Source organism: Saimiri boliviensis, chromosome 1 (genome assembly GCF_048565385.1).
Source record: "Saimiri boliviensis isolate mSaiBol1 chromosome 1, mSaiBol1.pri, whole genome shotgun sequence".
In the NCBI taxonomy this organism is placed as follows: Eukaryota; Metazoa; Chordata; class Mammalia; order Primates; family Cebidae; genus Saimiri; species Saimiri boliviensis.
Window position 1 is genome coordinate 51,554,568 of NC_133449.1, and position 14,577 is coordinate 51,569,144.

The 14,577-nt window shown below is 49.1% G+C and overlaps 1 protein-coding gene across 2 annotated transcripts; it reads left to right on the plus strand.

Annotated features, from left to right (window-relative positions):
• Positions 1–4,843: 4,843 nt before the first annotated feature.
• On the plus strand, positions 4,844–10,691 carry CD8A (CD8 subunit alpha). 2 transcript variants are annotated; one of them, XM_003942523.4, is made up of 6 exons: positions 4,844–5,025; positions 5,107–5,460; positions 6,040–6,150; positions 6,358–6,468; positions 7,218–7,248; positions 9,323–10,691. In XM_003942523.4, exons 1-6 carry the CDS (start codon positions 4,977–4,979, stop codon positions 9,372–9,374), a joined length of 708 nt encoding a protein of 235 aa, XP_003942572.1. In that variant the 5' UTR covers positions 4,844–4,976; the 3' UTR covers positions 9,375–10,691. The 2 variants fall into 2 exon arrangements, with proteins under 2 accessions (XP_003942572.1, XP_039315740.1); XM_039459806.2 differs by lacking the exon at positions 9,323–10,691 and adding an exon at positions 8,063–9,316 and having other exon boundaries at positions 4,938–5,025.
• The last annotated feature ends 3,886 nt before the right edge of the window (positions 10,692–14,577 follow it).

Consider the following 14,577-nt stretch of genomic DNA (forward strand, 5'->3'; position numbering starts at 1 on the left):
GCTAAGAACAGATCCCAGCAAGCCAACCCCTGATTCCAGCCGTTGCCCTAAAACTACATCCTTTAAGATGTTTATCTTGCTTTTGAGTACATCTGCCTTCTCCCCTTCCTCCTCTTCCTTTTGTTTTTAACTACACGATTACTGTGTGTTAAAGCATGGTGTCAACCAATCTTAATCAGAAATATCAAATGCCTCATTCTAACCAACTTCTTTCCTAATTCTTCCTTTATCTTCACACCTAACTATGTGTGAAGCCTTTTCTGACCACCTTTACCTGAAATGAACTATCTCAGCCTCCTCTGGTCTGCTATACCCTACTTCTGCCTTCCTTTAGCTTTTACTGAGCAAGAATTTCTTGAGTGTGTGCCACTCAAGTGTGTGCCAAGCCCTCTGTTTGGCACCCTGGTATAAACATGAGAGGTACAAGGCTCCTTCCTCAAGGGACCAAGGGTTTGGTGGTCGAGCTGGACAGGCAAACCATTGTGCTCTAGTCTGCAGATACCCAAGGTCTGGGTGACACAGAGAAGAGAAGGATGTGGTCTATACTGTCTGGGAGTGGCAAGAGGAAGGAGCTGAACCCCACAGGAAGGAGAAGCTTGAGCTGGGTCTTAAGGGAGAGGAGTTTGGTAAGCAGAGAACAGAGGTGAGAACATTCTCGGTTGAGGGAATATCATGCTTAGTGGCTCTGAATTGGTAAGGACTAGGGCCCCTTTGAGAAATGAGAGATGCTGAACCTAGGAGAAGTGAAGAAAGTAATGGGGAGAGAGGACTGAGACTATGAAGCCAAGTGTGCAGGGCCTCACAGGCAACGTTAGGGATCCTGACATTCTCCTAGGGACACCAGGAAGCCCTTTCAGGTTGAAGCAGAGGGCTGGCATGATGAGATTTTCACTAGAAGAGACCAGAGCAGACATGGGGATGGCCAGTTAAAAGACCACTGCAAAAGTCCAGGAAATAAGGACAGCAGCCTAGATGAACTTGGGGAATTCAGGGTGGAGGAAAATAAAGATGACCAAAGTGAGGCCAAATCGATTGGCATTTGTAATTGAGATAAAACAAAGCCCTGATAATTCCAGAGTTTCTAGCCCTGGACAAGCTAACTCCTTCCAAGAACAGTAACATCTCCATAGACCTGAATTGGCAGTGGGGATACAGCAGGCAATTTCCCAGCCGTGATTTCAGGCTGTCCCTGCAGTCCATGTCTTAGGAGGAGTGGCACAGAACCCTGATGAAATTCCTATCACTGCTCTGCCCAGCTATGGATTTTGAAAACGTCTTCAACCTAAATTAAAATTTTCCATTTCCATGGACCAGTTTAAATAAGCATAGAAACTGCTTACTACTTAGCACAGAAACTGGTTACTATCTTACCCTATTTGCCTCTGGATATTTTTTAAAATAAGGGGCTTGCTTAAAGGAATGCAGTCATTCACATTTCTTCATGCCATCCCAAGTGAGTGCTGCAGTGTGGGGTGTGGGAGCTTACCTGGCAGTGACGGATAGGCCCAACCCAGCCATCTGCACACCTGGTCGATAGAAAGTATCTCCAGAACTTGTGCAATTGCATCTGTTCTTCTGCCTACTGCAAGGCGGATGTCATTGTGGTTACATCAAGAATGCACTGTGTTCTGTGAAAAATATCATTGGGGTCACAAAGCCTCCTTGGTGGGTTTGACATGTTGCCTTGTCTTCCCCACAACTCGCAGAGCTAAAAGGCCCCCAAGCTGATTTCCGGGAGACTAAGATGGAACTACTCTATTTTCAAGCAGTACACCCCAAAATCTGGCCATCATCATACTCAGGCGCCTGGTTCCCAAGATCCAAATGTGTGGAGGTTGATTCTAGGCCCCTCAATGCTTCCACCACTGGGCAAGTGTAGTTTCATGTCTAGCCATCTTTACCACCTTCCTGATTGTAGCCTTTGGCCAGTAGGGCTATTTGACACTCCTGATACAGTGCTGGTGGTGCTGAGCAAAATGGCAAACTGCCATCTAGAGCAAGGATTGATGTCTTGGTGGCCTGCCTGGATTTTACTGCTTCCTTGTCTCCTTCATTCATGTGAGCTGAGGGACAGTACTATGTCTATACAGCAAGGGACCCACATACCATGCACACACACACATGCATACATCAATATGCCACTTCTAACCATCAATGCAAAGGTGCTTTCTTCCTCAACTCCCTCATCTTCCATTTGAAAAAGCTGCAGGTACTGGTGCAAGTCCTCAGTGATACAGATACATTGTACCTACCACAGCCTGGATAGCATTGCAATAATGGGCAATTGCCAAATTTGTCCACTAACAGCAGAATTAAATTATGGAACACCCATATAAAATGCACCCATTTATAAGAATGGGGTGGATTTATACCTGCTGAAAGTTCTCCTACTGTGAAACAAGATAGGTTGCAAAAAATGTAGACCTCATACAATCCCATGTGTCTAAGATGATGTATAAAACATCTGTTTATGTATGGATACTATCTGTCTTCCGTGGAGAGCAGATGACAGTGATGATAGTTGAGACAGGGAACTCTCTGTTTGTTATTGCATTGTCTGAACTTTCTCAAGAACATATTACACTCTTGTCTCTTAAAAGACATTAAAATTTTTTCTGAATATAAAATATACCATGTTAGAATAAGCATCTTGGATGCTTTGAGGAACCTAGAAGGAGGTACTGAAATCCAAATAATTAGGGGGGAAAAAAGCCCATCCAGTCCCAGATATGGTGGGTCACACCTATAATCTCAACACTTTGGGAGACCAAGGCGGGGCTGAGTGCTTGATCTCAGACACTGGAGACCAGTCTGGGCAACATGAGTGAAACCCCATCTCTACCAAAAATACAAAAATTTAGCCGGGCATGGTGGTGCACTCCTGTGATCTCAACTACTTGGGAGGCTGAGGTGGGAGGATCACTTAAGCCTGGGAGGTAGAGGTTGCAGTTAGCTGAGATCATGCCACTGCACTCCATCCTGGGAAACAGACCAGACCCCATCTCAAAAAAAAAAAAAAAAAAAAAACAGCAACAACAAAAAAATCCCACCCAACACTTAAATTTGGACCTCACAAGGACAAGGAGAGCACAGTTCAACAAGCACAGCTCAGCCCATGCTGTGTTTCTGGGGATGGAAGACACATCATGAAGTCTGGGGCACAGTCCTGGTCCAGGAGAACTCGTTGGTGGGCCAGACATGAACACAGAATGCTTGGTGGCTTGCCTCTAGGATCAAGTAGTAGCAATGTGAGGTGCAGCCATTAGGGGATTCAAAGTGGAAAGACTCAGAAACCCTGAAGAAATGGGAAGAGGGCATGCCACTGGGGAAAGGTTTCAGGACAGCAACAGACAAAAAAGAAGGATGAGCCTATAGTCCCAGCTACTCAGGAGACTGAGGCGGGAGGATCACTGGAGCTCAGGAGTCCCAAGCTCAGCCTGAGCAAAATAGTGAGACTCCAGCCTTTTTTTTTTTTTTAACGGAAGCAAAAGGAAGAGGACGACACATGTGTGCCAGGGATAGAAGAAGGAAAACCACATCCACCAAACATTCACCCATGTCACCCACACCTCCCTGCAGAGCACCCAGAGCTGAGGGTGAAGGAAATGAGGTGCAAGTGAGACAGCACAGGAGCTGGCTCCAGGGCGTAAGCAGACCGGTATCCCTGTTCTGATAGGGACTGTAAGTGCAAGGATATGAAAGCACAGAGCGCAGTAGCTGGATGACTTCAAGCCTGTGAAGCTGCAGCTGCAGGTGTATGGGAAAGGCAGGGCAGGGGGCTGTGCAGAGGCTGGAAGGAGCCAACACCCTAGGCCTGGTCAACCAAGCTGGGGTTGAGTTTCCATCCAGCAATGCAGACCATGGGAAGCTGCAGGAGTGACGTTGTCAGATCCCTTTTATGAGAATAATAATAATTTTTTTTTTTTTTTTGAGATGGGGTTTTGCTCTTGTTGCCCAGGCTGGGGTGCAATGGCACAATCTTGGCTCACTGCAATCTCCGCCTTCCGAGTTTAAGAGATTCTCCTGCCTCAGCCTCCCACGTAGCTGGGATTATAGGCACCTGCCATCATGCCTGGCTAATTTTGTATTTTTAGTAGAGACGGGGCTTCTCCATGTTGGTTAGGCTGGTTTGGAACTCCCGACCTCAGGTGATCTGCCTGCCTCGTCCTCCCAAAGTGCTGGAATTACAGGGAGAATAATAATTTTTTTTTAACAACGTGGCTGGAAGACAAGTCAGGAGAGAGACTGGTGTGGAGGCTCTTGCAAGGGCCGCAAGAAGAAATGAGGCTGTGTGGTGAGTTTAGCCTCTGGGTGAGAGCCCGGAAGGGTGAGGTCAGCAGCGCCACCCAAGGCTTCAACTGCTGCCGCCCTCATGGAAATCTTCTGGGGGAAGGGAAAGGGCCCTTCCTCGGTGAACAACCGCGGCTGCCCTGCCCGAGTTCCCGAGAAGCGGGCAGGTCGCTAGCTCTTCTTCCTTTTCAGCCCTCAGTGTCCATTTTGCCGATAAAAAGCCCCAAAGTTCAAGAGACCCCTTAAGTGAGGGCAAGGGAAGGGACACCCCCCTCCTTTCCTGCCTGCTCTCACCCTCACTTCTTGAAATCTTTGGTCTCTCTTCACCCACTCTGTCAATCTCACAAGACAGCCATTTCCAAGGACTATTTCCAAGCCCTTTTCCTCATCCCCAAACCCTCAGTTTTCAGCTGTCTCCAGGTGCCCCGCCAGGCTACCTCGACGGCCCCACTCACGGCCCGCAAACTCCTCACCCGGCTGGAGGGCGACAACCGCGAAAAGGAGGGTGACTCTCCTCGGCGGGGGCTTCAGGTGACATCACATCCTCCAAATGCGAAATCAGTCTCTGGGCAGGTCGAAGGGCGCAACTCCCCCGCTCCCCCCGCTCTGCGCCCCACCGGCTCCCGTGCGCCTCTCCTCGCGCCCGAGCTTCGAGCCGAGCCGCGCCGCGTCCTGGGGAGCGCGTCATGGCCTCTCCCGTGACCGCCTTGCTCCTGCCGCTGGCCCTGCTGCTCCGTGAGTTTGCGACCCCCGGGAAGGCAGGGGTGGGGCTGTCGGGGGGGCGCGGGACTTAGCCTCGCTGCCTGCTGCCTGCAGACGCTGCCAGGCCGAGCCGGTTCCGGGTGTCGCCGCTGGATCGGACCTGGAACTTGGGCGACAAGGTGGAGCTGAAGTGCGAGGTGCTGCTGTCCAACCCGTCCTCGGGCTGCTCGTGGCTCTTCCAGAAGCGCGGCGCTGCCGCCAGCCCCACCTTCCTCCTGTACATCTCCCAAACCAAGCCCAAGGTGGCCGATGGGCTGGACGCCCAGCGCTTCTCCGGCAAGAAGATGGGGGACAGCTTCATTCTCACCCTGCGCGACTTCCGCGAGGAGGACCAGGGCTTCTATTTCTGCTCGGCCCTGAGCAACTCCATCATGTACTTCAGCCCCTTCGTGCCGGTCTTCCTGCCAGGTCTGGGCGCGGGCTGCGGCGCCTCTCCACGTGGGGCTTGGGGTTCCCCTCACTTTGTTTTCCACACAGAGGCCCTGCTTTCAAGCCTCCTAGAACACCTGGAAGCGACTTAGATACTGTTCCCATTTCACAGACGGGCAAACTGAGGCTAACCTGCGGCTGACTGGGGACTGGAGATGGCTTTTTAAGTCCGGCTGATCTGGGCTCGAGTTTGGATGCTTGCGCGGTTCTGGGCAAACGACTTAAAATTCTCTGCGCCTCTGTTTGCTCGTGGGTAAAATGCGGACAGCAATCAACCCGCGCTCCAGGGTTGCTGGTTCAGCCCAGGAGAGAGGCCGGGTGCCAGGAAGCGTGTTCCTGCGTTCTGGCCCCGGGCGCCGCGTGCTCAGGGCTGAGCCAGGGCTGAGCACAGGGGTCGGCGAGTATCCCCGAGTCTTCATCCCGTCTCCTCTGCCATCCCTTCTCCCAGAAAACCCGGGGGGAGGCTCCCCCATGGGGAAAGGCGCCCGGGGCCAGGCTGGGTAGGGGCCGGTCCGTAACCCCAGCCTGGACCCCGACCACGCTCTGTTGCTCCTGCAGCGAAGCCCACCACGACGCCAGCGCCGCGACCACCCACACCGGAGCCCACCACCGCGTCGCAGCCCCTGTCCCTGCGTCCACAGGCTTGCCGGCCCCCGGCGGGGGGCGCAGGTGAGACGTGAGGGGTCCCGGGGCGGGGGCGGCACGGACCGCGGGGAGAGCCCATGCCAGGGGCAGCCCTGATATTGTAGGTAGAGTCGGGGGCTGTCCAAGTGGTGGGAAACCGAGACCTGAGGCCAACAGACGTGCCCGGGACGGTGGGCCGGGTCGGGGGATCCTGGGCCCGCTCCTAAATGTTGTTGTCTTTGGTGTCGTCAGTGGACACGAGGGGGCTGGACTTCGCCTGTGATATCTACATCTGGGTGCCCTTGGCCGGGACCTGCGGGGTCCTTCTCCTGTCACTGGTCATCACCGTTTATTGCAATCACAGTAAGTCCCGAGGAATCGCGGCGAGGATGAGTCCACCCAGCTCCCGCCCTCGGCGCTGCTAGCTCCAGGCAGACCTTGCGGGCGGTGGGTTGAGAGATTTCTGGGACTCCCGAGCTGCCCCACAGGTACAGGAGCTTCTTTCCTGGAGACAGAACGCGAGGGAGTCCTTCCTGCTCCTTCTGGCGCTCTTGGAGAGGCTTTGGGAAGGTAAAGCCCTGTTCCCAGAGGCGCTGCAACGGGTGTGTTTGTCAGCGAAGCCCGCAGCTCGCGCACAGGTCGGGACACAGGACAAACGCCCGCTGGGAGGGGCCACTGTGGCCCTGGGTCAAGTGACCATAAGAGTTAGGTCAAAACCACGACCAGTTCACCCTTGGTTCCCTTCCCGCGAGCCGCCCACCCCGCTTTGGGTCCCATGCAGGGGAGGTGCGGGATCAGGTCTACAGGTTCCTCGTGTTCACTCACGTCTGTAGTTGCATTTTTTTTTTCTTTAAATTGATGCTTGAGACGAAGGATGGATGAGAAATCCTTACTTGGGTTTCAAGCGTTATAATCCTCAAAGAAATAGGGGAAAGGAAGGAGAATTCGTAGGGGCAATTCGCTATCTGCCCCATCCAATTTCAGCCCATGATCATTCTGAAATAATTTTTTTTGTAAAACCAAAACACAAAATAAAACAAGCAAAACACCCCGTCTTTGGGGGCTACTGGTGGATGGGGGCACTCACTTTTCCCTTCTTTCTCCTTATCCAGGGAACCGAAGACGTGTTTGCAAATGTCCCCGGTGAGTCTCTTTTGAACCCTCAGCCTGCTCACCTGGGGCAGCCCTGGGGTGGGGTCCTGATTTCTGCAGCAGCAAATAGTGGGAACTTTTCCCAAAGGGAGGTCATGGCCGTGGAGTCCTGGGGCAGGGAGTCAGCTCGTTCAAGAGCAAAGAGGAGCTGAGGCTGGCCTCTGGCCCGCATCCTTGAGAAAAAGGAGGCCTGGGTTAGGCTGGTGCTGAGAGCAGTGTGACTCCAGTAAGTCTCCATCTTATTTGGCCTGGCACTTAAAAAATAAAACAGCAACCTTGTCCCATCTCACAGCTCATTGGCTCAAGGATTAGGAAACCTACCCAAAGTGGCAAAGGCACGATTAAACTCAGATTATCAATAATAATAACCATTTGATGAAAGTTACCATACACGTTACTTGCTTTATAGAATTTTTTTTTTTTTTTTTTTTTTTTTTTTTTTTTTTTTTTTTTTTTTTGAGACGGAGTTTCGCTCTTGTTACCCAGGCTGGAGTGCAATGGCATGATCTCGGCTCACCGCAACCTCCGCCTCCTGGGTTCAGGCAATTCTCCTGCCTCAGCCTCCTGAGTAGCTGGGATTACAGGCACGTGCCACCATGCCCAGCTAATTTTTTGTATTTTTAGTATAGACGGGGTTTCACCATGTTGACCAGGCTGGTCTCGATCTCTTGACCTCGTGATCCACCCGCCTCGGCCTCCCAAAGTGCTGGGATTACAGGCTTGAGCCACCGCGCCCGGCCTATAGATATTTTTTTTAAGTTTTATAACAACCTTTAAAGTAGTTATGATCACCTCCATTTTACAGATAAGGACCCAGGCTCAGAACACTTCGTGATTTGTCCAAAGCCATACTGCCTGCAAGTAGTGGAGCCGCAAATTCCAGCCAAGGCTCAGACACCTTCCCGTGGTTGCAGGCTGAAGTGTTAAGGATAACCGACTATGTACACCAGTTCTTTCCAGTAGATGAAATAGTTTACATTTTGTACCTGGAGTTTGCATTTTATACTCCTTTACATTTTTCTGAGGGAATCCAAGTTCAGGACTTCACACATTGTTATTTTTAACAATGGAAATGCAATGAATTTCCAATGCATATGTTATAGGTGATGTACCACGGAAATAAAGACTCTTTAAAAATCATCTGGATGTTGTGGCGCGTGCCTGTAATCCCAACTACTCAGGATGTTGAGGCAGGAGAATCACTTGAACCCGGGAGGCAGATTCAGTGAGCTGAAATCGTGCCACGGCACTCCAGCCTGGGTAACAGAGCACGATTCCATCACATACACAAAAAAGGAGAAAGTTTTTTAGCATTTTTATTATTCGGGGTGCACTTGGGAACTTTTGCAGGAGAATCATCCCTTTTCTCTATCTTTTCTGAAAACTCTCATTTTGAGATGAATAACTGAGAATAAAATTCTGCCTTAAAATACAAAGCTATACAGATTAAACACATCTGGGGAAATTTCACCACCCGAGTTAATATACTTAATGATGACGGCGGGCAGCTCAGCTTCAACGGAGAGGCTTTAGAGGGCTAAGAGTGCAGACATGACACTCATGATGAATTAGCATATTTAGGAGGTGCTAGCCTGGTGCTGAATTAACACACGTTTTTAGCGTAACTTCATTTGGCTGATGGTGGTGATTTGCTGACATCCTCTTCGATCCCTGTGATCCTCGAGGGCTGAGACTCAGGTCAGCGAATGACTTTGATTATCAGCCTTACTCTCAGACCTCTGTGGAGACCCTGACAAGGGCTCCAGGAAGCTAGACTAACTCCCTTTAGATCCTGGCTCAGCCACCCCCTAGATGTGTGAGCTTAGGCAAGTTTAACTTCTCAAGCTCAGAGCCCACCCCAAGGCTGCTGTGAGGATGACATGAGATGTGCACGTGAGGCACTCGGCAGGGTGCTCTGCTGAGGTCGTTCCCCTAGTCCCATGCTGGGGCCCCAGGGGCAGGTTCTCAGATCTTTCAGAGGCTGGGGGTTTGGGAGGCGGGACATGCATGGATGTTGCACGGATGGAGTTCTCGCTACGACGATGGTGGCTTTCCTCTCTTTCAGGCCTGCGGTCAAGTCTGGAGGCAAGCCCAGCCCTTCGGAGAGATACGTCTAACCCTGTGCGACAGCCACTACGTTACTTCACACTGAGATCTTGCCTGTTGAGAGAGCAAGTCCTTCCCTTTCATTTTGTCCAGTCTTCCTCCCTATGTATTCATTCTCGTGATTATTATTTTAGTGGGGGTGAGGTGAGAAAGAATACTTTTTCTTTATGTGTTTGACGGGAAACAAAACTAGGTAAAATCTACAGTACACCACAAGGCTCAAAATACTTTTGGGCGCACATTGGGGTAGCGGGTGGAAAGGGGCAGGCCAGAGCCGCCCGCGGAGCCTGTTCTCAGAATCGTGCTGACAAGAGCGGGAGGCACCCAGCCATCTCAACCTCCTCTCCGCCCATTTTACAAAGGAGGAGGCTGACGCCCAGAGACAATTTGATCAGCGGCACGCAGCAAGCCAGGGTTGGAGCGGGAGCTGGAGGGACCTTGCTTCCCAGCTCAGGACTCTTTCCTTCACACCGTTCAGGGCTTGCTTTCGGAGGCCCCCCTGTCTCAGGGTGAAGTGCTTGAGTCTCCAACTTCAAGGAAACAAGAACTTCTGGATAACCTGGGATACTGTGCCCAGAGCCTCGAGGAGGCAATGAATTAAAGAAGAGAACTGCCTTTGGCAGAGTTCTGTAATGTAGGTGAACAATATCAAACTTTTTAAATATATATAATAAAGCCTAAAATTGTATAGATCTAAAATAAAGTGAAGGCTGATCTTCACCCTGGAAAATGAATCCCTGGGTCGCTAAAGAAAATCTCTGTGAAACCGCTATGTGGAGGCAGAATTGCTGTCTCAGCCCTTGCCTTGCAGAAGGGCCCATGAAAGAGGAGAGGCCACTCCTTTACACATAGAGTCTGAGCATCAGTGAGGTTAAACTAAGGCCCTCTTGAATCTCTAAATTTGAGATACCAGATTCAAACATGCTGTTGGGATCACTGATGACTCTTTACACTTTGTAAAGACAATTGTTGGAGAGCTGCTCACACAGCCCTGGCCTCTGCTCAACGACCAGATGCGCGGATGAGGCAGACCTGACTCTACTCTCTTAAGGAGGCTGAGAGCCCAAGCTGCTGTCCCAAACAATGTCCTTGCTTACCGTATTATACAAGCAATGCCTGCCACCATTAAAGAGAAAAAAACTTAAGTAGATAAGGAAATACGAACCACTCATAATTCCTTCACCTGTTAATATGGTGTACATTTTTCCTGATTACTTTCTATACATACATGTAAAGTATGTCTTTCTTTTTAAAATGGGATGGTACTGTTGCTGTTATAAGTGGCTTTAATGAATAAACATTTGTAGCATCCTCTTTAAACAGTATCCCATTTTGATCGTGTCATCATTTATTTAACTATTACCTGTTGCAGATATCGTTGTTTCTTTAGGAAAAGACCTAAAAGTAAAATTATTTAATCAGTCTCACCCTGAGCCTGCCATTTTCACATCAATCCGAACAGATTAGCTTCACCCTGCATCGCCCTCCTTCCTTTTGTTCTTTCTTGGTAACAGATGCGACGATGCTTCTTTCATAACAAATCACAGAGTCATCTTGTTGTTGAGGTAAAGTCTACGTAGTGAAAATCGCTAAGTTGTAAATGTCCAGTTCGATAACATCATAAAGCAAACACACATCCATGTAACCAGCCCTCTAGAAGTCTGTTGTAAATTTTAAAACCAAGATACTTTCAGAGAACAGAAAGGAAGGGTGGCTTTCCATTCCCTAAATGAAGTATCCTGTGTGTGAAAGTAGAAGAGAAAGCTGAGAAATTTCCCATGAGACAAATTCTCCATGTCTCTCCTCCCTGAGCCCAGTTGATCAGAGCCAGGAGGCGCCTGGCACACTGAGGGCCTGGTCAGGGCAGGGGCCAGGTTTCAAGGCCTCCTGTGGAAACAGGGCCTGGGCTCCGGGCTGCCTCTGGATTCCCTGGGAGGGATGAGGCAGAGCATCTCACAACAGGTCTCTGCCCTTCTCATGGGAGGAACTAGTGAAGTTAACCCTGGAGCACCAATGAATGTCAAAGAATGTGTGCCAGTGCAAAAACAGGAAAAGGGCATTTCTGTCACAAGCAACATTTCCTCTTCAACCTGGAGCTCAAAGTTGGTGATGATGAGTGGTGGAGGAGCCACCCTTGGGAGGCTTCGGAGAGGGCCAAATACTTACTGATTTTTTTTATACCCTCAAAGAAAAACCTGGATTTCACTTGCCACAAGTAAAATGGTAAACAATAATTTGGAAGTTAAAAATGTCAATGTAGGAAAATGCATTCATTAGAGCTAGCCCTCTGGACCAGGAAGAAAATAGAAAACAAATCTGCAGGCCATGCAGGCCTAAAGCACACTCATGGTGGGCTGTGAATTCAGGCTTAGGAATCAGCAGCAACCACAGACATTCAACCTGTTCGTTCTACACACGCAGAAGGAGCACTTCACAGCCAGCCTCGGGCCCAACAATGTTGCATTTGCCAATTGCTAGCCTGAGACATTGGTTCTACGCATCTTCTTATTATGTGCCCATAAATTTTTTTTTGACCCTGAAAAACACAAAGGAGAGAAATGACTCCCTTATTATGCTGGAAACTGGGTATCAGCTGGCTGGAATCCAGCCTCAATGTGGTTCATTTAACATGCATTCAATAAAAACATATCCCATTTGTGGAAGAAAAAAGCCAGAGAGAAATTTGTCATTTCCTTTTCCAGCTGTTCCATTGGTTTTAAGAGAGCCCAGCGTACCTTTGAAAATTCCTCATGAATCTTTATCCAAGTGGGTTAGGGAGAAACCTCCCTTTTCTACCAGCCAGAAACTGCCCCCTTCCTGCCCTGGATCTGTGTGCAAATACTTCTCTGCACACAATTTTATGAACACCTGGGGCAGCACCCCTTAAGCTGCTCCTAAAAGCAGGGTTGAGCAGGATTTCTCCACCGAAGAGAACTAAAGGAGGCCTCAGTAGCACAGTGATTAAATGCAGAGGCTCTAAACCAGCCTCCCGATGCCTGGCACAATGGCTCAGGCCTGTAATCCCAGCACTTTGGGAGGCCAATACAGATGGATTGATTGAGCCCAGGAGTTCGAGACCAGCCTGGGAAACATCGTGAAACCCCATCTCTATGAAACCTACAAAAAAAATTAGCCAGGTATGGTGGTACATGCCTGTAGTCTCATCTACTCAGGAGGATCTCTTGAGCCCAGAAGTTTGAGGCTGCAGAGAGCCGAGACCGTGCCACTGCACTTCAGCCTGCGCAATGGGGCATAACCGTCTCAAACAAAAACAAAATAAACCAGCCTCCTGGCTCTGCTATTTACTTAACTATGTGTTCTCTAGCAAGTGACTTAATGTCTTCATCCCTCAGTTTCCCCACTTATAAAATGGAACTCATAATAGTCCCTACCTCAAAGTACATGAGTTTCTAAATGTTTTCTCAATGGCCTGGAACAGCTCCTGGAACATGGTAAGCAAATAATAAATGTGTGCTAAAAAAATGAACTTGTACTGAGTTTTTCCAAACCAGTGCTACTATATTGATTATACTCTGAATGCAGCTCTGTGAGTCTGATTCTTCCCATTTCTGTTATTCCCCCAAAAAAGTAAACAGTAACCATTCCTGACCAATATATGTTATTAAATATACCCCAGGATCTCAGCACCCCGTGCACAGCAGGGTGACTGCACCTCAGGAAAGCTCTGTCCCAGACAGACTCAGCCCGACAGCACTGTGTCATTTGAAATTCACCTCAGCCTTGAATCCTGAGTGCCACCACCCCACTTTTGCTGTTGATGGCTATGGTCATTAATTCTACAAGGGATCTCTGGCACCATGTTATTTTAGGTAAGTTGGGGTTTCACCATGTTGGCCAGGCTGGTCTCAAGCTCCTAACTTCAAGTGATCCGCCTGCCTCGGCCTCCCAAAGTGCTGGGATTACAGGCGTGAGCCACCGTGCCCGACCACTAAATGTCTTTAAATGGAATGAAAAGGCCAGCCCCAAGTGGAATTCGAGAGAATTTACACAATCCACACAGTGTATCTCATTTAGGTCTCATCAAAACTATGATGTAGGAACTACTGTCATTCTACTTTGCAGATGAGGAAGCAAAAGTGTAGGAAGTTTCTATCACTTATGCTCTGGGCAGCTGACAAAGGGCAGAGGAGGAAAAAAGTGTGCTGTGTTATTTTGCCCTCTCAGCACCTACTGAAGAGCCCTCCATCCCTTCAGACACATCTCACCTCTGAGTGCCAGTTACTATTTCTCCCTTTTCTGCTCCACCTTAGCTGACCATGGTCTGCAAATGTCATTTATATTTTATTGACTTAATAAAACTACCAGTTTATTCAATGTTCATCGTAGGTATCTCATTTAGGTCTCATCAAAACTATGATGCAGGAACTATTATCATTCTATTTTGCAGATGAAGAAGCAAAAGTGTAGGAAGTTTCTATCACTTGCCCGAGAGCACACAATTAGCGTCTGAAAAGATGGTAATGTGCCCAACTGAGACCACGTTCCCACACACGCCTGCAGTCATACGCAGCAAGTAAGTTGCCAGGTGAAGTTTCCAGGAAAGCCTCCTAGAGGGGCTATCTCAACGGAGAAGGTTGCTCTTTCCCCAGCCACTTCCTCCTCCTTCCTGTCTGGAACACAGCTAGGATTACACAAGAGTAAATTTGAGGTCGTATGTTAAGACCATGGAGCAGAAAGGAGTCTAGGTCCCTGATGGTCATGAAGCTACCAAACAAACCCCGTGCAACCTACTCCACAACTGCCACTAAGCCGAGTCCTCAGGGCACACGCTAGGAAGGACAGAGGCCCTCAGCCCCATATTTCCTGAGCCACCCTTGAAAGCTTTCAAGAAAATTTAATAATTTCCTGAGAAATTCCTCTTTAGGGCAGATTAGCTCACTCATCTCAAATATCTAAAGACAACATAGTCTTGTGCTTAAGAATGAAATAAAATCTAAAATGCATTTCTTTTTTTTTTTTTTTTTTTCTTTTTTGAGACGGAGTTTTGCTCTTGTTACCCAGGCTGGAGTGCAATGGCACGATCTCGGCTCACCGCAACCTCCGCCTCCTGGGTTCAAGCAATTCTTCTGCCTCAGCCTCCCGAGTAGCTGGGATAACAGGTGCGTGCCACCATGCCCAGCTAATTTTTGTGTTTTTATTAGAGATGGGGTTTCACCATGTTGACCAGGATGGTCTCAATCTCTTGACCTCGTG

Excerpts from the sequence above, each read along its gene's own strand:
- CD8A (XM_003942523.4), top strand. The coding sequence starts at position 4,977 with ATGGCCTCTCCCGTGACCGCCTTGCTCCTGCCGCTGGCCCTGCTGCTC. Across the intron at positions 6,151-6,357 it reads GCCCCCGGCGGGGGGCGCAG|TGGACACGAGGGGGCTGGAC; the intron begins GTGAGACGTGAG and ends TGGTGTCGTCAG. Across the intron at positions 6,469-7,217 it reads CACCGTTTATTGCAATCACA|GGAACCGAAGACGTGTTTGC; the intron begins GTAAGTCCCGAG and ends CTCCTTATCCAG.